Below are 26,250 nucleotides of genomic sequence, written 5' to 3' on the forward strand. Positions count from 1 at the left end.
ATGAAGGGATGTAACAGACTCCTATATAATGAACTCAAGTTCACTGACAGCAGCTGTTTTCAAGCTGTAGATTTCTCCACAGTTTAAAGTACTGAACTCAAGTATGAAAGTAGGAAAGATAAAATAATCCCTTGACCTCAGTGACAAAATGCCTCTTGAGTAACTGAGAACTGTATTACAAGAATTGGGAAAGCAAACCTTTGTTTCATTCAGCATTATGAAATAACATAACAGTACATGACCTTAAGTATTTATTTGGAAGTGTTTCTCAGCAGGCTAATAATGTCACAAATACATACATTACAATGATGAAAACAATAGTAAGTAATGCAGAATTTCAAGGACTCACACATCAGAGAGGGCTGCTAAGCAAAGACTTCATTTAAAATGTTAGTATGTTAGCTAAGAACTTGCATTAGCTCCATGAGGATAGTGCTTTGAGTATGCCTATATTCCTGTTCTGCATTTGTTTCTAAATATATTTAAGAAGGTGTAATACCATGATCTACAATTTTACATTTTAAAGATGCACAATGGTATTGCCCAGTCTCAAACTCATTTTTAGGAAGATAGCTGTATGTTTTGTTTCATTGCTGACTTTACAGTATATTTCTTTACTTTGAGAAAACCCATTCAAAATCTTCTCTAATACCATAAATTTTACAGGCTATGTTCAAAATATGAAACATTTTTAAAAGTACAATTAAAATCAGGATTTTCATTCATTAAAAAGCCATAAAGATTAAAAACCAGAAGGCTGGATCCTCAGCAGAAGGTAAGTTATCATAGCCCTATTTTTAATTGAGTGACAGGAATTTATCAAACTGAGAATCTGGCCTTTCCAGTGTAACAGTAAGATCTACATTGTTAAGAATTAAATTCTTTCTTCAAAAACAGCAGCTCTCTTAAGAGGATATTAATTAGGATAGTAATGATACTGAGGTTTACCTACTCAATAACAAGTTCTTAGAACAAAATGAAGAGCCATTCCGCAAAAGCAGACTGAGTAAGAAAATCTAAAGCTTCTAAATTGAGGTATATTTATATAATTCTGCCTGTAAATCCGTACTTGAAGAAGTAGTAGGAAGTGCCATCAAAGTAAACTTACATCATTACCATGTTTTGCTTTATTAGAACTCAATGCTACATTGTTGTCTTCTAGGAATTCAAAGCAGACATGAATTATATATTTAACTAATTTGCTTTAATTGGGGGGTGGAGGAGGAGGAGCAGGAGTCGGCTTCATTTGGAAGCCTTTTAGTGAGTTTCAAAACATCCCAAGTTTTAAACATTTTTCAATGGTTTATATCTATAATTATGAAAGCTATTGCTCCTACTGATAAAAAAAATGAAAATTATTAAACCAAACTTAAGACTGAATTTTCTATTGTATTGTTCTATTCCATAATTGATACTAGAAAAATGGTTCTTTGAATCAGTCTTAAATTAGCGTTGCTATGCTCAGGTTGGCGAATGCTATAAGGGAAATTCTGTGTGCAGATAAAAAAAAACAACTTTTAGGTTAGTCTGAACAATAAAATTTGGAAGAAATACAATAATTCCTTTATGGGCATAACCATCTGGATGCTAATTCTGGATTTGGAGCAATACTTGTAGGTGACTTTTATAAGTAATTTTAGACTGTGTACATACCTCGCTCCCACTGAAATACGACTGACAAGTAGGAGTCAAAATAGGCCAAAGAGTCTAGATTTTTAGTATGTTTAAAACTTTACCTCTATATCTTACTTAGGCAGTTTTGAACAAGAGTAAACTATAAATAACGTTTGAGAACAAAAGACAGAGGCTATAGTACACAGCCTAACATCTTTCATTTTAAAGGGATGTTTTACCACAAAGATTGTGTTAAGTATTGTTATAGTCCTTGAAGTTTTGTTCACAGAAACTACTGAATTTTCAACACTGGTTGAGAGTTGAGTACAAACAGGATGCATTCACATGCTTCTTACTAAGGAATCCTTCTGTAGTATCAAAGCTGCATTTGTTCCCTAAGCAAGCATATTCATTTGTTAGGTTTACATTGCCTTAAAGGATTCTAGTAGGAGAATATGCAAAATAAGTAATTGTTGGAATTCAAAAAGTAACACCTCTCATGGAAAAAACAAAGGATGCTCACAATAAATTTGAAGGCAACAAAAGCTATAAAAATAAGTTCTGACTGCTTCACCAGTAGCTTAGCACTAAGTGGATCTTCAACTTTGTCCATATATGTAAGAGTACTTTGGAATTTCATGTCTTTGCAGAATAACTTATTTTGTACAATAAATATGGAAATGTACAAAGTAAAGAATAATTATGTGCAGCATTGATAAAGTGAAAACAAACACCACATTGGCTTAAATTAAATATTCATAACAGCAGAGATTACCTTTCATTAGCATTATGTCTAAAAACTAATAATGGCTTGTTCTGCTTAATCTTTACTTACACAATTGCACAGTTCCCTTTCTTTGGATTATTTCTTTAGGCCACAGACCATTCCCATTCTTTATCTGATGAAAATGCATCATTCCAGACCATGAAGGACTTGGCTTCATCTAGATCCTTTCCTGCTGAAAAGGTTATTTCAGACTGCCAGACACACAGCTTCATCTGAATCCTTACCACTGTCCTCGCTAGGCAAGCAGCCGCCCCCACTGGGGGACCTGCAGCTTAAGTCCTCCACACCAGACTCCTGATCACTGTTGGCTGAGAGGTCAGGATCAGAGCTTTTCAGGTTGTCCTGTGTCAAAATCAAGGCTGAATCCTCATCCCCTTGTGAAGGGCTCCGGGATGGGAATGATTTCAGATCGCTGCTATACTCCTGGGGAGTATTGGCTAAACTGTTGGTGGAAGCAGAAAGCCCTAATTGTTTGCTTCGGTCTTGCTGCTTACTCTGGATTTTATTATCATTTAATTGCATTTTCTGAAGATTGGCCAGTCTCTGAAATCAAGAAAACAGTATATATTACATGCACCCATTTAGGACCCAGGGTTCCTTTTAAGTGTCTTTGCCTTTTGAAAAATAAATAATTTAAAGCCCAACCCAAGGGGCACCCTTTGAACTTTTTTTCTGTTTATGGAGTATGAGACATGCACAAGTCTGTCACAAACTGACGCTGAACTGAATTAGAGAAGGATATAAGTTTTCTTTCAGGAATAGTATGGATGCGCTATCACAGGTGAAATTCTCACCTTAAAGAGAGAGGTCTACCTTTGTGCCTCAGAATGTCAAAAGCAAAACAATCCCTGTGACTTATGTGAGAACAAGCACCATGGCTGGACATCCGTATGCCAGAAGAGGATGTATTGTGTAGGGGATTCTGTCACATACGGAATTGGGTTTTGTTTGCCATCAGCTTGAGTCTGGGACATCTCAATCGAGTGTTTATTACCTCTCCTAAGACTTCCAGCTCTTCTTCCAGCTGCTGAGTCTCTTCCTTCACTGCCATCAGATAATCAGTAACTGACTGTCGAGGATGCAGCCCCTTTTCAAAGCGATTGTACATACCACTCCAGAACCTGGAATTGAGGGGAAGGTCAGCAGTTTTCTCATTTGGCAATATGGTATCAGAAGACTTAAATACATGCATTTTTTTCAGCCTTTTTTAGGTCCATCATTGGAGTGCATACATGTTCCATACATTCATTAACTATTTGGTAAGATTTATAATCGCTTAAGTCGGAAAAGATCTCTAAGATCACCAAGTCCAACTGTTAACCTAGCACTGCCAAGTCTACCACTAAACCGTGTCCCTAAGCACCACAGCTGTGGTTCATTACGGTTCATCTACATTGGCTCTGGCCTGAAGGTGCAAATCTGTGGACATGCGCAGCTTGAACCACTTCTTATACACAATAGAAAGAAACAGGAATGTCTTGGATCACATGGCTCTGGGTGGTTCACTGATTAGGGTTTTCAGCGATTCAGGACGTTAACTATCAATCAGAAGTGATATAGCTTATCAAAAGAACAGGTATCCTCTAAGACTAATACAAACTTTTGCTACAGTATTTTCTTGTTCTACACTGTATGTGCTTTAGAGCAAAGGTACCTACCTATACCGGAGCCATGGTTACAGACCGTTTTTCATAATCCTAGTTGTTAACCATTATTTAACTTCCCACAAAGCCAATTTTGGAATTCTGTATGCTTATTTTTGTCTGGGGTAGGGGAGTGAAGGGCAGCTAATTACCAATTTGCTTTTTTTTTTTTTCCCCCTGTAAAGAAGGCTTAAAAACGAAGGCTAAAAAACAGTATAGTGTCCTGATCTCTTGAAATTTAAACTGAAATTTTAAACATGAGATGAATTTTTTTCTCTAAAATAATTATGGCATTTCAGTTGCTGCCTAAATATATGTTTACACCTCTCAAGTAAACAGAATGCTTAAGAAAACAAGCAAGCTGGGAAAGAAAGAAAAATAATTAAATAGGTTCCTTAGCTGGAGGTGTACTCAAGTGCTTTCCAGAACTGGGGACTTATGTGTTGTTCTAATGGAGAAGCCTCTGCTAGTGATACCAAGTTGCTGTACGCTGGATTGCAATTGATTTAAAATAGCAATCCATAGCAAAAGGAAAGGCAAACACCAGCCTATGGAAATTGCATGAAGCATACACGCTGGCTAGTTACCTTCCTGCTCTATGGAATTATCTGACAAACTCTTAGCTAAACACTTGAGTTGATTTTTCATTTTCAGGAGAAAAGGATTCAAACTGTAAGTCTGTAGCTTACTCTAGCATTCTTCCTTCCCGTTTTCCACAAAACACATGACCAGAACCTGACTTTGAGTATGTAAGTAGCTCACCAGACAGGTTAAGTAACTGAGAGACTTGCCCTCAGATGCACCTGTCCAGCCAAGTAGCTATTATTCTACCCCAATACTACACTGTATACTATTTAAGTCATGTTCCCCCTTAAGTGTACAGTCTGATAGCTCGGAAATCTTTACACACCCAAGTAATTCAATTAAAATCAACTGGATTACTTTTCTAATGGAGTATTGATATTTCTTTTACAAATCCCACTATGCCAAAGAATACAATTAATGGCTATTTTTAAACTCTTTTAACGTGGATATGGCCTGGAACAGTAGATGTGATAAAATTCAGTTTCTGTCATCTAGGATACTTACTGACTTTTTAGCAGGTGCTTTTAGTTGCAGTTAGAAAGCAAATTAATTGCTTTTACTTAAGTCACAGTTTTCATGTATTTCTAATCAAGTTCTCCTTAAGTTTGTTAAAATTAATAGCACAATTCATTACTCAAGTCAGAATGTCAATACCAACAATTCTAAACTCATTAGGTTTAGTTCAATTTTGAAAAAAAAAAAGAATTCATCGTGTATACTTTAAGGTATAACAACAACACGGAGAAAGTCTACTTTTATTTTTACTGAACGCTCAGGTTAGCAATTAAACTGTATCAAATCATCATTGTAAAATCTTGAATGGAAGAAGTATTATAAGGAAATTTAAATTTAGAAAACATCGATGAGAACAGAACTGAAAGAGCCATTTCTCAGTGGAAGAAGTGAGTAACCATGAAATTAGGACACACCACTATCAATATAGCTCTAATCTTAAGCTTCTTTTCAGACTAATACTCTGCTGTGGACTGCTGCAGAGGTGTTGGCTGACTGTGAGCGTGCAAGGAATGAACTCATTGCATCTGAACCTGAATTCACTCTCTGTAAGTTCTCTTATGGAGCGATAAATACATAAATACAAAGGCATTATGTGCTTTTATGTACTAACACATCCTATGCTTCTCAGCAGCAAGTGATATTACCTACTTGTACAAGAAGTTGCATGGAGCCATCTGTGGGTACAGGGTCCCTTGGGTTTGGCTGTGGTTTGATCTGTAGAGAGGATTCAAGTAATCTGCACGGTTTTTCCACAGGTGAGCCCACAGTGAATATGTTCGTTCTTGGATTCTGAAAAATAGAGTCAAGTGTATAAATATCTCAAGCACAATTCAGGTATTGATAAAGCTTGGGTAAGACATTCTAGTGCTCTACTTGTTTACAATCAGCTTTATACTTCCTTAGCAGAATAAGATGTATCCCTTTGTTGGTCATTAACAGCAAAATCCAATCCGTTCCCCATAAAGCCAGAGCAGCTGGAGAGAGAATGTAGAGAGCTGGGTTCATTTTAGGCTTCCTCTGTAGAAGTCCTAGAACAGCCCCATGAACCTTCCCCCGCAGTATGCATGGAATGATGATGGACAGCTTGGTGCTTTCTTTCCTGCCCCACTGCTCTGCAACCCCTTCGTGGCCTTGGTGAAACTGGAGGCATTCATAACCCATGCTTGTTATGCGTGGCCAGTAAACAGGCAGAAGCCTGACACGTATATGAACATTGCCTGGCTGCAGAAGCTGAGTAGTCAATTGTTCTCTCTACTCTGAGTTAAATTCACCCATGGGAGGGCTTGTAATTATGCAAGCTGGCAATGACAGGCGCTGTATAAAATAATTGAGATTGTTAAAAAAAAAAAATGCTTTACATGACAGGATCTTGCTTCTGTGAGGTGAAGTGACTTTCAGCTTCTTTTTAAGACTCCAGTGATGGGTCACTTTTTTTTCTGTGGATTACGTGGAGTGAGTCACAGCAGGTTCAGTGCTTGGCCAGGTTGTGTGTTCTTGGTCTGAATCACATAATCATACATCTGAATCACATAATGGTGGAGTCTGTGGTCACATGTAAACTGTGATGGACAGTAAGATGCTTTGGGATGGTTTGCCCTAGCAGTATCAGCTAAAATTTCTTTGTTAGCATGAGAATTTTGGGGTATTTGGTCCCAAAGGTTTGAGAGATGGAGAGGATCACCTCCATAAAATTGGCTTTCAGACCTATTGCTGCACCAAAAGGATGCCCACACAAGTGAGCTGAGATTTCTCCTGCAGTTATAGCTTGGGATATGATGAAGCTATATCAAATGCTCTGCATTTGAGCAGTGAAAGGATCCAAACAGCAGCAATGACTGCCGCTTCCCTCGCAATACTATTGCTGTCATGATCATGATGCATGAGAAAAGCAGGGGGTACCATGATGTAACCTAGGAGCCAGGGCCCCATGCAGCAGATAACAAACATCAGCTCTGCCGTGAGTGATAATGTTGGCTCTGTTAGGAACTGAGGACAGGTAGATTAATGCATAATTGCTTTGGAGCTGAACAGCAGAAGGACAGTTTGGTAACTCAGTCCTCAGGAGGGGTACCAGACTAAAAGGCTGTTCATAAGTAAGTATCCCAGAGGACAGGACTAGAGTGGTGGCTGGGAAGAACATGAGATCCAAAGATAGGTTAGAACACAGAAGAGCAGTGACTGTTAAACTGAGAACTTAATTTTCATTAATATCATCATCTTTGTTTTAGAGCTTGCCTCATATGTTGTTAATACTTCAATAAGGCTAGGGCCACGTGGCTAAAGGTCTAATGCTCTCATCAGTTCTCACTAATCCCTGTCATGCACACAGTGGATTATACTCACAGCAGAGCCACGTTGCAGAGGATCAACATTTTTGGTATTAATCTGTGTCACCAGAAGATGACAGCGGAATGCTACGCTGCACCTTGTGCGTTATGGAAGCACGTACACCTGGGCTGGGAAACACTGGAGTCTTGAACACAGTAACACACCCACAGACCCCACCATAAATATGCTTCTAAAGAAAAGGCTTTCATACTTCAGCTCTCGTCTCTCCTTCTGGCTGTTACACAGGAAATTACCAAACTGGCAAGAATAGATATGGTGCTGTATGTGGATCAGGAATCTCTCATTAAATTCAAAGGCGCAAGGAAATTGTTCCATTAACTGCCAGACACATTCGATGAACTGGTCAATAACAGGGGATATCTCTTTTGGATCTCCATCTAAATTGCCATACCTAAAACAGGACAAGACACATTCAGTTATAACCTGAAATCCGCTAGGAAAACTGGATTGATGAATCCTGAATTAATGAAAACAAAGCCCTCACACTTTCAGCGCACAAACTATATTCATTTCTAAAATCTCAACCACCAGCGTGTTTTTACTTACAAAAATGATGCAAGGCTCATGGAGTAGAAGGAAAGCAGAATTTATCAAATAGAAACAGAAGCCCCTTATGGGTGTCTTGTTACTTCACATCTACTAACAGCTGGCTGCTACATAGCCACGTTTTAATGCTATTAATACACAGTTATGCCACAGTAACAGAAGTCAGCATAAGAATGACTGCAGTGACTTTAGCAAGCTATCCTAGACAGTCTGTCAACGTCAGACCATTGCCAAACCCAGAAGACTGAGCAGGAGAGGAACAGAACAACTTTGGCAGAAAACAGTTTAAAGCTGCCCTCTCTTGGTGACATTTTTAGAAAGTGGGAAATTTTTACAGCTACTTTATCTGTAAAGTGAACATGAAACTTTCTATCTATAAAACTGTCTGTTGAAACCACTTGCTGTAGGGTACACTGAAGAACGGGAACCTGAAAATACAGAACACACAGAAATAAAAAATATTTTGTAAGTCTACCTAATAGGAAGAAGCATTTTCAATTAATTATTCTGCTTGTCTAGTGTCATAAAGCTTGGGAAAAATGGAAAGTGGAAAAATGGAGAGTGGAAATCTATCAACATCTAAAATCAAAGCCTTCACTTCTACTGTTACTATGCATCAAAGCGAGCATAACAGTATTGTACTGGAAATCAGAGTACAGCCATCGGTGATTACATTTCATTGTATCTATCACCTGATAATAATAGACATCTGGCAGCATTATTTTTTAATGTGGTAATTCCGGCTGGAATTTCACAAGTGTTGTGGCGCTTATACTGAAAAGTTGTTTTTTTGTGTGCGCTTTTTTTAAAGAACATAAATTTATATCCGAATCAAGCAATATCATGTAGTTAAGCTCCAATACAAAAATTACACTTTATATTTTTACAGAAACTAAAGGAAAAGAAAGAAAATAAAGAAAACATGGATATTTATCCATGTTTATACATAAACTCTTCAGACATTTTCATTATGTTATAGCCTTTCTATTATGGATGCACAAAATAACTTGTCCAGATAGATGACTCTCTGCTTTTCCTTTACCTGATGTTTCTGAACAAATGCTATTGTTTTCATTGGAACAAAGCATAATAAGAAAAATATATTTTAGATAATAGGTAACTCAAAGACATGCCTAAATGTAAGTACTATCCTGGAAGATGTACACTCTCCTGAACAGGGACTTAAGTGGGAAGTCTTGGCACTACTGAAAGATCTCCTGGATTCCAAAGGGGATTTTCAAGCCACATACTATTTTTTTCCTCACATGCATCATAGCAATTGCAAGACCAGCACTCAGTATTCTTCATAGCAATCTTGGTAGTGAATATACAATAAAAGACAGATACAAAAATATTTCACTTTGATTTTTCCAGGCAGCTAAGTTAGATAGAGGGGGAAGATGGATGTGATGATATCCTGAGGGTGTGTTCTGTTGATATGCTTTGAAAAACAAGTAAAGTAAAATTGGAATGGCAGTGGATACTGACTACGTAAAATATATATAGAGAAAAACTTCAGCACAGCCTTACCTGTGGTTAAATTTGTGACCAAAGGAAATCCAATCTTTTTCAATTAAAACCTAAAATGAGAATATTGCGTTCAGTGTAGTGGAGCAGAGCTGACATATTGAAGCAGGTAGAACAAGCAGTATTGGAATCCCAGGTATTTTTTAGAATAAGCAGAAAAGTGATGAGCAAGATATGATGTAAGCAAGCAGTATCGGAATCCCAGAAAAATTTTACAGCAAGCAGAAAAATGATGAGCATTGAGCACCACTGCCAACTCAGAAGAAAGTAGCGTTTTTGATTAATGCAAGTAGGATGCCAATATTTCAACATAAATTAGGTTGCTTCATCATTTTCTAAACCAGTACCTAACAATGTTTCAAACCTCATCTTAATGTGTGCCCATTAACTTAACAGGCATTCCTAGATGCCTCACTAGTGCTGGTGTGCTTGGTAAAGGATGAGATCTTCCAACATGCTTGCTCATTGCAATCTAGTGTCTGGGGATCACACACTTCTGACACTCATAACTTCATTTATTCCAGAAAATAAACACAAACTCATGCTTGCACCAAAAAGCCCCTTGGGCCACAAGAAAGTTTCTTGGTTGAGTTTATGAAAAAAAACAGATGGGTACCCAACTGCTCCACACCTTTGATAGCATTTCATAAAGAAATGGGGAGACTAACTTGGATGGATAAAAACCTTTATACATAAGGAGAAAAAAAAATAGAGAAAGTTGATTTTCCATCAGAAAGAAAAAAAAGATAACATTTTCTAAAATGATGCCATACTATTTTCATTTACTATGTGAAAGAGAACCTGCTTACCATGAATCCCTTCATAGTTCTGTAATATGGGTCCAACAGAAGGCTTGCTACAGAGCAAACCTGGGCTGTTCTATCCCAGCCATCAGAGCAGTGAACAAGCACACTCACACCTTCCTCAGCTACAGCCTAAGAATACAGAAAAAGTCAGAGATTTCACAAGCAGCAGAAAGGCAATAGTAAGAGAGGAAAAGTGAGACAGCACAGTATGGAGGGCATTCATTTGAGAATTGGGAAAACTTTGGGTTTGTTTAATTTTGTTTCTAATTCTGCCACAGATTTCCTGAATGATGTTGAGCATTATTCCTCTCATTTGGAAGGTCTTAATCGCATCCCATCCCATGCAATACAGTGTTTGCAGCATCACCTCTTTCTGCGCCAGTATGGGAGGACGAGGGATCCATTTCAACAGTTTCTTGTGCCAAAGGAGCAGTGAATGCTGTCCCACATGCCAAGCAGCTTTCTAACCGCCAAGTTGTTAGCTATTCTGGTTTTGAGTTACTTTCACCTCCTCTTCATAAAGCTGTTCTGCATAGAATAGCTAAGTATGCTTTTGGGCTATGGGGAGACAGAAGAGAGAACTAACCCTCTGACCTTATCCAGAAAGGAAGAGATCTGAATTTCAGCACCTGTTTTTTGTGAACACCAGTGAGACACAAACATTGGATCTGGGGACTTGAAGGCACATACTACAAAATCTCGTTTGTAATTTGTGATAGGCATCCCTCCCTGTCCTTTAGATGCACTAAGAGGATAGATACATTGGAAAAAAAAAGGGGGGGGGGGGTACTTAGCTATTATGGAACTTGCAGATAAATACATTTCCAAAATATACCAGCAAATTCACCTAGAACACAGCTTCACCGATTCTCAGTTCCAAAAGCCTACTGTGTACAAGAGGATCCAGACCACACAGAGCAATTAAAATACATCAACTGGCAAGAGGGGACAACTGTCTAAAGCCAGCTCAGCTACTGCTAATGCTCTCACTCACGTACCAGCAACAGAACAGCCATATTTCCATATGGCTCTTAATTTCCCTTCCTGATGGCAATGTCAATAATGGTAATGTCTGCCTCCAGTGCCAGGCTAGCATGGATATTATTACACCATACTGCATTAAAAACATAATTGTAAAGATTTCTGATGAAGCCTGTGGTAGTAGTGAACATCCATATCTAATAAGCAAGATTGTACAAATACTTTTAAAGTGAATAACTGAGGAGAGAGGATCCCATTTTAACCATAATCCAGGAGAAACACACAAAGAGGGGATTTGTACAATGCTCTCCAAAGTCTCGTGTTGCATTATTTTTGGAACTTGAGGGTTATTTTAAATTCTAAGGATTTTGGCCTTTGCCATTTCTAAAGAGAACTATGTTTAGAAAAGAAAGAAATAAAATAGGTTAGGAAAGACACTGCTTAGATAAATAAACATTTAGGTTAAATTTGGGCTTAAAAGGAAACAAGGAATAATAATAAATTATCTATGTTTATCTCAAGAGACAAGTAAATTCTACCAAAATAGAACCCATACGGGCAGAAGACCAAAAACTGAGAACTGGGAACTGTGCAAATAAGAACAGGTCAAAATGCAAGCCTGAGTAAGCACGAGGCTGGCAAGCATATGGACAAAGGATATACTTTTTGGATATTAAACACTAGCCACTGGGAAAAAATTGGCAAGAGCTAATGTAAATGACTTGATTTCTATAAGCTAAAGAAGCTAGTAGGGCTGGGAGAAATAACACGGGCATTTATCTTGCAGCTGGCATTCAGGTAAGAAGCTACAGCTGCTGAGCAGGAAGAAGCAAAGCAAGAGAAACAGGCAGTTACTTAGGAGGCAGATCCATGAAGTCATATATAGCACGTCTTGTAAATAAAATGGCCTGTAAAAAATTGTAATAATAATCTTAAAAATAAGAACTGAACCAGAAAGAGACAGAGCACAAGTAAGGGGGTGACAAAATTACTGTTAGTAGATGAGAAATGTCTGCACTACTTGAGGTGGGATTGGGAGAAATAATTTCTTACCAAAGCCAACACTTTTTTTTTTCCTGAAGCAGTTACCAAGTACGTAAGAGTAGAACCTGCTAGAGAATTTGGCCATCATAATGGACAGGCACTAGATTAGGAGGTTAATTTAGGTGTTTCCTAAATAACTCAGAGGACAGTGCTAACATTCCTATAGTACAACTACCATGTGAAGTAGTAGTCCTAGAACAGAAATTGTCAGCAAAGAAAATGTCCTGGAAACAGTGGAGGAGGCAAGGTAAATAGGGAAAGGAGCAGCAACAGCCACTGCTGGGGCAGTAAAGAAAGGGCATTGAAATACATGGCATAACAAGATACAGGAAAGTAGAGGCCATAATACATTTGAGATCTTCAGTACAAATTAACACAAACTCTTTTTACCCTATTAGCAAAATGTTCATGTCATAGGACCTAAAACCTTTCTCTCCTCATATGCGAGGCATCACAAGACACACTAGTTTCAGATACAACATCACTGAAGATAACAAGTTACCCAAGTAACTTGGGTTACTTGTTCCTCACTTTCTGTATCTGGTTAGTTCAAGTTTTGTTTTTATTTTACACACCTTACCTTTGCAATAAAAATGCCAGCATCCATAATGGCTTTGATATGCTTCAGCCAGCCTGAATTTTCAAGGCCCCACAGAAAGTCACTCATTGAAGGTGATTTCAGCTCACAAACTGCAAAATAAGCTACATCTTAAATGCATGGTAAATACAGGAAGTCCGATGCAATCAGTTTACCAAATACATCCTGTGCGGCACAGATCTTCCCCAGTAGTGTTGCGAGTGAAGTTTTCAAACCCTTTATAGAGGGGCTTCTATCTATTATCGAGGTCTTGGAATCAGAAAATGGACAAATTTCTGCCTTTGGACAGGCAGAAAACCACTAAATGCCATAGCCTCCTATTCACAACCATATTTGTTGGTGAAGCTGGATTTGGTGAGCGCTATAAGGGCAGCCCCACCAAATCCCAATGTTAGCATCACCACACATAATGGTGTTTCAGATAAAGCAATACACTCAACAGTTCCCTGTCCCTGAATGAAACCTTATTAAAATTTCAGATGTAGCCAAAAGACATCAACTGATGGTGAGGAAAAGTCATAGCTCACCAAGGAAAACATTTTTGCTGAAAACTTTGCTATCTTAACACCATGTTTGAAGAACAAAATCTCCCAGCTTTTACAACATTAAATTTCTATCCTACTGTACCCATGCTTTTTTTTTTTTTAATATTACAGAGCTTTCGATATCATAAGAAAAATAGTCAATCAGAATCTAAACCAGATATCTCATTCCAGCAAGAAATACCTAGCAAAATTTGGTGTAATCTATTTTCAAGAGTGAGACACTAAATTCACCACATAAATAGATTACACACTTATTCTGATCCATGTTCAATTACACTGTCTTTTAAGGAAAAAAGGTATTAATCTGTGAAATTCATTTAAGGAATATAGTGAAAACATCATGTTTTTCATTGAGTTCATGTATGACCTGTGAATTAATAATGTCTTAGTAGGTCTCTTTTCTCTGGACGTCTTCTAAAAGACTCAGCTTATATTTTGAGCCATTATGACTGGTGGCAAAACTTCCATTTCTTTCAACATGACCAGAGTTTAATTTTACAAGCCAAATTCAGAATTTATACCATGTCTGAGTGAATCTGTCTTCACTCTTTTTAATTCAGAGGCAAAATTCTGACTCCTTTTAATTCAGAGACAAAACAGCCTAATGTGTCCATGTGAAATCCAGTAATCTTTGTACGCAGGTCTCTTCCAGATGGTTATTTTAAAAGTCTTTTTGAAGGATATTTATAAAAATGCATAGATAGCAGCACTGAAAGCAAACATCTTTTCACATGACTAATGCTCCTGTGCAGATGGAAGCATGACCAATTAGTAGCTGGATTCTGGCTGAGGCTGCTGTCTCTGTTTACAAAAGTCCAAGGTAAAGCTGAAATAGTGCTTTGCTCGTTCCCACCACCAAATTGGAATCAATATTTACCTACCACTTCACTGAGCAAAGTTCAGACTGTCCTAAATTAAACGCACACACCATATATTTCAAATGATTTTGGCCACCAACCTGGACCTCAGTACTGAGTTCAGTTATGAATTCAGCTTATCCTGAGGGAAAAAGACATTTCTGTCGCGGCAGGGAAAAAAAAATGATACCAGCACACAAAAAAAATCTTGCTACCTTCTTTCCTTCAGGAGAGAGAAAAAAAAATAAATTAAAAAAAAAAAACTTGATACCAAAATCTGAGAGAAATAAGACCTCCTGCACACATGCCGTGGGAAAGAGAGCATAGGCTGGGCACAGGAAAATCAAGAGTCCATGCCAGAGTTCATGGAAATCCAGCTGTGCTTCCTTCCCCTGGAGGGTAGGAAGAAATCGGGCACGTGGTGGAAACTGCCTCTTCCATCAGCACAAGTACCAGAAGGGGATGCAACTGATGCTCAGTTTCCCTCTTTCTGGCAGCAGGGTCCTAGGGAGAGGAAGGAGAAGGGCTGTGGGCCAACCCCTCAAGCTCTCTTTCTGGCTGATCTGTCACTGCAGTCCAAGGATCAGAGGGCTGCTCTGATCAACAACCAGTGCTCCTGGTATGAGGGGAGGAGAAGCTCATGTTTGCTGTTTAAATACAGAGAGCATGTGGGGTCGCCATCTCAGTGCACAACAAACACGTCAAGCTAAGTTGTCCCCTGGAAGCCTGACAGGGCTCCCCCGCTTCGCAAATACCAAACAACAGGCTCAGCACCTGAATCTTTCCTGAGAAAACATCTTGTACCACATCTTCTTCTAATATTAAAAATTATTTCAAGGAAGTTGTGTCCAGGATCAAAATTGGCACAAGTTTCTTCATATACACCTCTCTTAAAAAATAACAATAATAAAATTCAATATTATACAAAATGATAGAGGCAGCAGAGGCAATGATAAAACTTGTTTGTTTGTTTGTTTTTCTGGAATGAATTTTCAGCACCTCAAAGTACATTTTTCTTCCAGAGTAAAGCGAAATCTCAACTTCTTTTTGCATATTCTTAAAAAAATCTCATTATCCTACAAATTTAGTATTTAAATTATTAATAATCTGTATTAAATTTTAATATAAATTTACAATGCTCTTATATTATGCTAAAATAAATATACAAGAGTAAATACATGTTAAAGTTAATTAAATAAAACTGTTAGAATTAAAGTTATTAAAATTTCAAAGCTGATTTTTTTCTTTTTTACTAATCAAATTCTTGGCAATAAGTATAAACTAATTGCTTCGGCTTTTTTCTAAAGAAATGTAATTGAAATCAACATATTCCTAATATAAGTGCATTTTTAGTTCAGATTTCTTCAGTGTTTGAAATTATTTAAAATTGTATGTTGACAACAAACTGCAGTCTTTCATGTGACCTTCACTTCTGCTTAATTCCAGTAAATGGAATAAAATTACCTTTGCTGCACTCCTGCACCAAATCAGACTCATCTCACAACATAGCACAATCAGTAGGCACATCTGGGGATGTTGGCAGTGTAATGTGATATTTACATTAGAGATTTACCCAGCTATATTCAAATACTTGATGAAAATGTAAACCCATATCAAGTGGATATTGTCGTTGTCTTTGGCAGCCTTTTTGATTCTGGTTCCCCAGTAATAACATTTTAAAGGAGACAAGAAAAATAAGATGAAGGAACACTTCTACAAATGGAAAAAGAGAAAAACTGTATGGCTTTTTACATGAAAAACAGCCCTCGTGCACCTCAAGCCTTAAGATTCAATGAAAGCCTCAAGTATTTGAAACCTCACTTCTTTAATTTCTAATCTTATCTGTCAGGTCTCTAAATGAGATTTCAACACAGAAAATATAAAATCTATGAAAAAACACAGACATATGCAACTTATGGCTCATTTAAGAACCGATGCTAAGAAGTTATGCTCCCAAGCAGCATAAACTGTTAAATGTATCAGAAATTGTTACCTATCAGTTTGTGCCATGGGCCCGGCTCATGAACTTCTGGCTCTAAAATAATACACAACACTACCCCGTGCAGCCAGGCTGGTTGTTTACTACTTTAACCTTGCTAGGCTCAAGCTGAACAAACAAAGGGAAAGGTTTGTTCACGAGGCCTCTCTTCCAGCCAAACAAGGTTTTGTCGTTCACCAAAACCCCTTCTAGTCTCCCTTCTGAGACCCTTAGGCAAGAAACTAAGCAAGAATACACCACAGAGGGAGTGATGCAGTAAAAATAAAATGAGTTGCCTAGCAGTTATTGATTTAACCTAAGATCCTGTGTGGGGCTGAGCACACATGCATCTGTAGTGGGCAGAGCAATGACTACAGAGCCTTCCTCCTTCACTTGGACAAGGTTACTGACCAGGGATCACAGAAGACTGCGCAGACTGCCTTGGAATCACATGTGGCCGAAGAGGACATGGTAAGGTACGTTCCTGTGGTACCAGAAGGCACATTTCAGCCTGGAGAAGAGGAGGCCCCGGGGACACCTCTTTGTGGCCTTTCAGTACTTAAACGGGTCTTATGGAAAGGATGGAGATGGACTCTTTACTTGGGTAGATAATGATAGGACAAGGGGGAATGGTCTTAAACTAAAAGAGGATAGATTTAGTTTAGACATTAGGAAGTAATTCTTCACTGTAAGAGTAGTGAGGCACTAGAACAGGTTGCCCTGAGAAGCTGTGGATGCCCCATCCCCAGAGGGGATCCCCCGATTCAAGACCAAGGCCTGTTCAGGATCAGGCTGATTCAGGAGGGGAAAGAATTTAAAAGTCTTTTGTTGATGATATACATGAAATAAATACTGAGACTGCGTGGGATGGAGTGAGCACTTACTATTTGCCTGTTAAAAATCAACAAAACAACTGTGGGTCAAGGATGGCTTTTTATCCTTACCCTTTTCCCAGAAGGCCTCTAAACTGTAATGTATTCCAGACACTAAAGCTATAAACCAGTACAATGTGCTGGTTTATACACCGCTAGGTATTTATAAAGCGATTATTACTAATTTACAGGGGATTATGAAGGTGTTGAATGGTTACACCCACTGACTGGGAGTTTCACAAACAGACCTGATGTGATGTGCCCTATACAGGCCATGAACAAATTTCTGTTAAAATTTAAAGTCCCAAATACATGAGTTCCTTACTGACCAAATACAAAACTCAAGCCATATGTTTTCTGAGATTTTTTTTTTAATCTTCTGTCTTTCCCACCATCATCTTAGTCAGATATAAGCAACTGTTTACATTCTACCATCAAATTGTAAACCACAAGGAAAGAGTAGTAGCAGTAAGGTGTACTGAAGTCAAATGAGGTTTGTCATTAAAGTAAACAATACCTGGATTTCAGTCATGGAACAAGATTTTCACACAATTAGAAAAACATCCCTAATTGCAGTGATGATCCATGGTACAAGTCCATTAGACAGCAGGCAACTACATGCTGTACACCAGACAAAATTTTATTTTGGTACTGATTTCAAAGAAGTTGTTCTGATTTGTGTCAAAACTTTTCCTTAGCTTTCAATAAAGAAGAGTAATACCTTCAAGCATTTTCTGCAGACTATTTCTCATGACGTGGATGTTCTCAATGCCTATGAATTGAAACTTGATGTTGGAGTAGTTGTCTTCATTCTCATATCCCTTCCCTGCTGCTCGGTTTGCCATTGCATTGAGCTCAAAAAAAAAATAAAATAGGAAAACTGGATGAAAACAAGTAGCGCAGATTCTTTTCAAAACAAAGCTCATGGTCTACTGCAATAAATCAGAGTGATTTAAGTCAGGCATAAATTGGAAGCATTTACCATGGTGTCGACGCAACTAGTTAGGCAATGGGAATCCATTTACAGTATATTGCAGTCTGCTGGGTCACTAAGGCTCTGATCTCTATTTCACACACATTGAGTATTAATCAAACACACACACACAGAATACCCCACAGCTTATGTAGGGCTCTTCTGCAAGAGCACAAAGGTTTAATTTTGCTTTTAAAAGGCCATTTTGATTTTATTTGTGGTCAGCGTTATGTTTACTAGCAGAATATACCCAGAAGGTGGCAGTGTCTTATCTGCCATAACACCGTTCCATGGCATATGGAACATATATTTCCCAGAAATACATTTTATTGCTCAAATCACCCAAAAGTTCATACAGCTTAGTTCTCTTAAGCTTGAAATAGTGAAGAGTCAGAGTAGTTTTCCCAAGTTTAGAGTGTCTTGGCTCCAGTTGTATAAGACCACAAAATATCTGAATTGACAAAATTACCACAAAACATCTTCATCTACAATGCAGCATTATCAAATATTTTGCTGTGCTTCAGCAAAAAAATACATTGAAATGGAAGCTGGAGTTTTATCTTTGAATATGCTGCTTGCTTGCTAGCCTGGGAAAGTCACTAAATGCTTCTTTAGTACAGTTTTCCCATGTGTAAAATTAAGTGTTTTTTTCTGTTTATTTCCCCCTTTTTGAGATTCTTGGGGGGAAAAGAAAGCTATCTGCCAAGCCCCTTATGCCAAATTCAGATCTCCACACACATAAAAAAATAGAGCTGATTGAAATTAAGTACTTTTACTTTATTAACCTGTATATATTTATTAATATTTATTATTTCCCATACTTTTTTCATTTCTTACTCCAAATGGTCAGCATTACAGGAATTCCATGCCTCTAAGCACAACTAACAAGTTCTGCTCAGGAAAGATCTCTGATTTAAAGTAACAATGCACATTGCACATCCATACTGAAGGACACTAACAAAGCTTTTCAAGACACCTTGTGAGGTATCAGTTGACAAAAAAAAAAAAAAGAGACATCTTCATTGCAAAGAGAGATTATGTTCTGAAAAAATCAAAATGAAGTATCTCAAGTATTGTCTAGGGGACAAAGGACTAGGGAGGTAACTCATTTTCCAGTTTATTTCCAGTTTATTTCAATATTAAAATATTATTTTATTATTGTAAGTTGTTGATTTGCTGCTTCTCTGGTTGCTTTTGAAGTTCACAATAATATACTTCAGTACTCAGCTAATGGTGTCACGGGAAGAACGTGTCTCTTCTTGATCTCCACCCCAAACACACACACTCCCGCTATTCAATTTTAATTTGGAACTGAATGCAGGCCATTAAGGAGGATTGTCTGCTGCCAGCTAATCTCGAACTAAAATGAACAGGTCTAGCTTTATGTTATAAGTCAAAACTGGTTCACATGCCCCGTATCTGACCTCTTAACTTTCAAAGTGCTAAAAACTGAACCCTTTTTATGAACTTTAATTTAATTTTAGATGCATAAGTAAACAGGTGAGACCGCTTTTCAACTGTTTTATTCTAATTCAGAAAGGTGAAGATAGGGTTTTTCTCCCATCTTCACGTTTTCTAACACATCTATTCCCTTGAGAACTTAGCAATAGGAATGCATAGTTAAATTTGTGGAGGACCATTAGGAATTGAAACATTGCATGACTTTCATGATAAAACAGAAGAAACTATACTCTAAAACAGGAAACTAGACCAAAAAAAAAAAAAAAAAAAAGGAAGAAAGGAAAGAAGAAAAAAGGGAACTAGTCTACCAATGAGCACTCTGCTGATCTTTGACAGTCAAGGAACAATAAAAAAAATTACTGCCTGTGAACAGCATGTCCTCTAAGGACAGAGCCCTCAGTGTGACTTGCTAGAAAGATTTAAATCATCTGTCAACTCCTAATCTTTCTCTTTTGAAGTAGACCTCAGTGTTCTTATATCAGCAACATGAAGCCGTCCCTCCTGACAACGGCATATAGCTTCAGAAAAAAGATCTGTATGTATGTCTGAATCACCAGAAAGCCCAGAAGCCCTAAATGAAACACACCTTGCCCTTAACTGACCTAATCCTCAGCACTGAAAATGTTATAAACTGTCTCTGCATCAGAGCAATTTCATCACAGAAATCCTTCATTTAAATAAATAAATAAATAAATAAATAAATAAATCTGAGACAGCTCTCTTTAAAAGTAAATAAATATAAGGTTAAATTTGCAAGGCTTTCTGACACTCATTTATTTTAAATATTATCAGTTGCCAAATTTTGCAGCTGCCACAATATTTACTAACAACTTTTCCACATCACCTACCCAAATTCCATCTGTTGCTCCTAAAGCAGTTGTTAATTTCTAAATTGTGCCTGCCCCAGTTTAATCTCAGCAAACAGGAGAATAAAACCTTTAAAGGGAACAGACCTCACTTGCCAGTTTTCCTGGCACCTTCTTTAGTGTGGAAGGTAACAAAGTCCTCTCTTTCTAAAGAGTAGTAGAACTAAAGTGTTTCACTCATAAACTTTTATTAACATCTTCTGTAAACACACAGAGGAAGAAGAAAACGAAGAAAGGCAGTAGCCAAAGTAAAAGCTCTGTGCTTGGTCACCCTGGCCTATTTAAATGAAGTGGAAACAAAGCTTTCCTCCACAGCCAAATCTTTTGTTTTGAACATTAGCAATCACAACAAAGGACAGTGTACTTGGGAATGCTGGATTCAAGGATCTGTCAATATTCATCATCTTCACAAGGAACTAGTTCTGGTGAGAAAAGAGGCAGGTCGCTCTTTAGCTTAGCAGAGCAATGGAGGACCTTGCAGCAGACTTGATAACTTACCTGTGTGTTTGTTCAGGTCTCCCGGAGAAATGCCATGAGCAGCTTGCACTGGGATCTACCACTGCCTACATGCTCCAGGGTTATATATGCATGAGTAGCTACACAGCTGTAACAAGGCTGCATTTGGCACCTGGGATCACAGAAGCTTTGGTAAAACAGCCCAGTGCAGACAGAGATGAGTGGGAATCTAGGTATCCAGATTTCTTTCCATCAGAACTCTTTTTCCAGAGAAGTTCAGTGAAAACTGAAGTGTTTTCACCTGCTGACTGGCTCTTGAAGAAGTCAGCACTGCTGGAAATAGAGTTTTTTGTAATTTCCAGCTAATTTTGCTCTCTTCACTTAAAGTTGAGGCTTTTTTCACTTCTCACAGGAGGTGTCTCACCAAAGCCATTTACTGGAAAAATTTTCAGGATTGGAGCTTATTCTCCCACTTATAGGAGTGATCTTGCATGGTAAGTTTTATTATAAGCAGGTAGAAGTTTGCAAGACTACAAATAACTGTAAATACAATTTTATAACAGGAATTATTTTTCACTAGCCTCATCAGTATTACTGTTAGCTCCTGCATGTGTTGAAACTAGCCTTTTATCGCATAATCTTACAGTTACTATTCCAAGTTATTATTTATTTTTCTGTATCTTAACATGTTGCTAAGAACAAAAAAAGAGAAAGACTCAGTGTAAAGAATAAAACTCTCAGAGTGAGAAAAACATGGGCAAGATTTCTAGTTAAGATATCCCTGATAAATCCTGATTTACCTGTGGAGTTACACAGGTGCAACAGAGAGCAGAAGTACAGCCAGTCATTTATTCAGCCCAGATTCAGTCTTTTTATGGGCAAGAAAGGCAATATACTTACTTTGGGTCGAGTGTCAACAACATATAGGAAATCACTTCCTGGGTTTGCTTTTCTGATGGCCTGGAGCATCTGTTCATCCTCAAGACATCGAGCACTAAAGCCAGATAAAGGCTGGCTGCTCCTACATATGGAGGCCTGCAGGAAAAGAAATAAAAAATTAATTAGTATACTTCTTAAGCAGAAATGATTTAGCATCCAGAAGCATTTACAAAAGCAGCTTATTAGATGTTCACCATAGGTGTACAGTTGCATGGAAATGGTAAAGTGAATTGCATGTTACTAAATAGATTATTTTTAGAAAGACAAGGGAATATTATGGCAATAATACCCCAATGCCCAGGTCTAATCTTGAATCCAACTTTTAGAGCTATTTTAAATATAGACTTTTCCCTCGTGGGGAATATCTCCTGAAAGGTGGTCTCTAGAGAACGATGAGTACAACACTGCAATCACAAGAGCACTGATGTAACATAAGGAATGGATCCCTCTGCATGGTCACTTACACTTCGGTTATGATACTAGTTACACCCAACTTACACCAATACACGTTTTACTAAACAACCTGAGACACCACGAGTCCAGGAAGCAAAAATGCATACTGTGCAGCCAGATCAGCGATGCTGCTGTATTTTTAGCACTGCCTCTGGAGAAAGCCCTCACTGCATGGGAAGTGGGTCAGGCAGCCTGGCTCCTGGAGTACATTTATTAGCCAGAGCTGTTGAAGAAGGCAAAGGAGTTTCTCCCTAAACCCATTAGGAGCAGGCTGCTCAATGAAACTGGGAAAGAAGGAACTGGATGTGGAACTGGGAGGTTTTATTTCGCAGTCACTGCTAGGCAGGGAGCAGCTAGGTTTGTAGGAGGCACAGGGCTAATGCATGCACTTTCTAAGTGCTGAACGTAAGCATGAAGAGAATCTGTACTCTGAAGGTCGTGACCCACACAGACTGCCCTACAGATTATTTATTACTGTGAGAGGGAACATGCTTGTTTTCAGCCAAGTCTTTGAACTATCAGGGGTTAGTAAAATGGGTATCTTTAATACATAAACCCCGAATCGTGTGAGAGCCTGTTCAGACATGAAATGTTTTTTGCAACCAGATTATTAGTCATTTAATTTTGCCTGCTGATCAGTGCACTTCCCAGTGATTTAATATATGCTAACACGTCTTTTTCATGAAGCAAAAGATACTCATGAATATGTTCACAACCTATTATTTTAATAGAAGGAAGACATTTCTCTCTCAACCATGGTGTACCATACTTGAGGTAGATATGGACATCAAGACTAAGGCTAAAGTTAGGGTTGTGGATTAAGGTTAAGATTGAGGAAAGTAGGGGCTGGAGCTCATTACGTTATAGCACTCTGGGGGCTCAAGGGCTAAGATATGTGCTGCCACCACAAGGAGAGAGCAGCTTGTCTGTCAAGTTAAGCTTGAGGTTAAGATCATGTTTAGCCTCAGCTTATGAAACAGCTGCACTGACAGCAGTGCAAAACTAGAAAGATATATTGATCTAGATACCCATTAGGTGCCAAGCAGGAATCATTATATGCTATCTCCATGAACAGCTTGCCTCCAGCTGACTCGGGCCAAATGCTTATGATGAGCCCATATGTCTATAACATTTCTTGGGATGTGGGGGGAGCAAGAGATCAGGTCACTTTGTATTGCACAGGCTGAACAAATAGTTCCAGGGTTTGATCTTAGCGTAGCCACAATGATCCTGTGAGACACAGAGTAGTGTCGCAACATCATTTGAACTTGCGCATACCAAATTACTATGGGACAGTAGTGGTTATGAAAGACTGAATGGGTGGCAGCCATCCCCCTGCCAGCAGCAGACCTCTTCCCAGCCTGCTGTTACTCTAGTTGTTCAATGACTACCTTCACCAATCTTACCCCACATCTTTTCCTAGCCCTTTGAACCTTGCAGGGTCCTGGAGTGAACACAGTACTTCAGACCCTGGTGGTCTGAAAGTGAACCTTCGCCTTAACCTGAACACCAGCTGAAATGGGGAAAACATCTAGGCCGAAACTGGGGAATGCACCCAAACTGGACCACTATATATTGCAATCCAGCTGACCCCCAAGACCCGTTCTTTTCCTGAGATTTGAAAGTGTCCAAGTGTTTTGAATCCTAAATGCCTGTATTTGGACTTAGTTGATTATGCAAACTGATTCATTTTGAAAAATTTGGACTTAATTAAATATTAAATACAATATACAATTTATACATAGACCGTATTTACTATTTAAACCTTTATTTCCTCCTGTTTTGTAGTCAAACCCATAGATCTTTACTGAAGCAGAATTCTGCTGAAATAAGGGGATAAAGAACAAGTCAAAAATGATGTCTCATTCCCTTCTGAAGCTTAAACCTAAGCTTCACTGTGGATAAGGACCACAGCAAGGAAAAGATTTCTGTGGAGACTGTAGCTTATCATTCTTGCTTATGACAGCCTATGGAAATAGTTCCCATCCTGTGTGGGAGACTCCAAAGATGCCCTGTAATCCCACACTAGCTTTGTCCTTGGGCAGTCCTGGCCATCTCCCAGAACTACCAGGGAAGACCTCTTGATGCAGTTGCCAGTCTGGGACTGAAACAGAAGGAGCTATTAGACACACAGATCTTCTGTGAGTACCAGGGGGACACCATCCCCCTAACTGGTAATGACAGCTGATCTAAGCCAGTTCCTAGAGGCCCAGGACACAAATGTAAAAACACTCAGTCCATGGGACCCTTCAGTCCACCCATCTCCTTTACATTAGCTGCCAAAACCAGGAGTGCCAATAGTCTAGGTGCAAGTTTTTTTCCACATGGTTACAGGCAAGTGAGGCAGCTCCTCACTCAGCCCTGAGAACATCTAGCACAGGGATTAGGTGGCACTCTTCTACGAAAGACAAGGACAACGAAAGCCTCTTCAGCAAAGCCACAACACATCATACACACATAACACGTGTGCTCAGACAAAATTTGGTAGCTCTTTCAGCCATCCTCACTAGGTCGAGTCGCAGATTTTTTTCTTGAGAGGCTACTCCCAATTTTCCAATGGTTTCAAGTATAGTTTTTCTCCTCCTCATCTTGCTCTCAGGCTGTGGCTACCACGTCCTAAATTCCTCTGTTCTCCTCCAGTCATCTCCCCAATCACCTGCTACTGGCCTTCGCTCTTCTGCCACCCATGTTTCAGGCTGCATCTCATCTGGTCTCCCCAGGCCCCTCTGACTTCTTGTACCTTGTCTTGATTCCTTGTGATACAGGAATTGCAATAATTTTTTTTTGATGTTAGCTTGATGATGAAGCTGAGTTTAAATAACTGCATTAAATGTCTGTGAGTGATCTAACCATAATTCCAGTATGTGCCTGCTGACAATATGTAAAAACCATACTAACCAGACTACACCAACAATCTTTTAATCTTTTTTTTTTTTTAAACAAACACTGATTCTTCTTGTAGAAGTTTACTAGAAGAATTACAAAGTCAAGGACAAAATAAGTAAACACATCAAAGCTACAAATTCACACTTACATTGTTATCCTTGCAGTAGTAGGAAAGAGCTGGGAAACGCCTTCGGCTCCGGAATTTAGAGCTCCCCACTATGATGTGTGCAGTTGCAGACTTTGGTACATACACTTCTGTAGGATAGGAGTCACAGACCTGCAAAAGGAAACTGCTTATTTGGCCTACAGAATACAACTAACATTAGCCAGCTCCACTGCAAAAACAACATAGCAAGGAACCCTGTTCTCAAGCAATAGAGAGGCACAGTACAGCTGCTATACGCATCACCTACATTTCTCAAAACAGTCTTCTAAAATTGGGATGTGTTAATTCTATCTTGCAGACAACAAAGCCAGAGTAGAAAATTAAAAGGACTGTATTTCCAAGTGTTAATTTATGCCATGTTGAGAACATATATTCAAATCAGAAAAGAACCAGCATTATGTACAGCATGGTTGTATTTACAACTGCTGCTTCCTCCAGAGCAGAATTTGGAAGTAAGGATGGGAATGGTTGAAGTTCCCAAATATCTCTCTGTTATAATGGGGACTGTAGAGCCAAATTTTCTGGTAAATCTGGGGAAAATAACAAAAAACGTAAGGACTTGGCGAAAAGGAATTCATCTGTATGAAATGAGGATACTAAAAGGCTAGCAACCCTGCCAATGCCTTCCTTCTCAAAGGAACACAATGACCGGGCAACAAACAAATAAAAAACTAGAGGTTCTTCTGGAGACAAATAGGAACAGAAATGGGATCCCTGCCTAACTTTCTTTTCCTGATATCTTGTGTGGCATTCTGGCTGGGGCCAAAAGGATGTTCACTATCTCCCTGGGACTTGCTGAGAT

At 38.6% G+C, this 26,250-nt stretch overlaps 1 protein-coding gene across 5 annotated transcripts in view; it reads right to left on the bottom strand.

Moving 5' to 3' along the window:
- Positions 1-241: 241 nt before the first annotated feature.
- MTMR7 (myotubularin related protein 7) overlaps positions 242-26,250 on the bottom strand; it is a 51,278-nt gene continuing 25,269 nt past the window's right edge. For 2 of the 5 annotated variants that reach the window (XM_080589570.1, XM_080589569.1), the window contains exons 6-15: positions 25,431-25,559; positions 21,905-22,039; positions 17,970-18,102; positions 12,979-13,088; positions 10,377-10,502; positions 9,571-9,620; positions 7,685-7,885; positions 5,794-5,934; positions 3,396-3,522; positions 242-2,944 (exon numbers count right to left, since the gene is read on the bottom strand). In XM_080589570.1, coding sequence (XP_080445696.1) covers positions 2,588-2,944; positions 3,396-3,522; positions 5,794-5,934; positions 7,685-7,885; positions 9,571-9,620; positions 10,377-10,502; positions 12,979-13,088; positions 17,970-18,102; positions 21,905-22,039; positions 25,431-25,559 — 1,509 coding nt within the window. In that variant the 3' untranslated portion in view covers positions 242-2,587. The remainder of the gene's footprint in view (positions 2,945-3,395; positions 3,523-5,793; positions 5,935-7,684; positions 7,886-9,570; positions 9,621-10,376; positions 10,503-12,978; positions 13,089-17,969; positions 18,103-21,904; positions 22,040-25,430; positions 25,560-26,250) is intronic. The other 3 variants (XM_080589572.1, XM_080589571.1, XM_080589573.1) reach the window with 3 other exon arrangements.

Source organism: Anser brachyrhynchus (assembly GCF_964034855.1).
Source record: "Anser brachyrhynchus genome assembly, chromosome: 4".
Lineage (NCBI taxonomy): Eukaryota > Metazoa > Chordata > Aves > Anseriformes > Anatidae > Anser > Anser brachyrhynchus.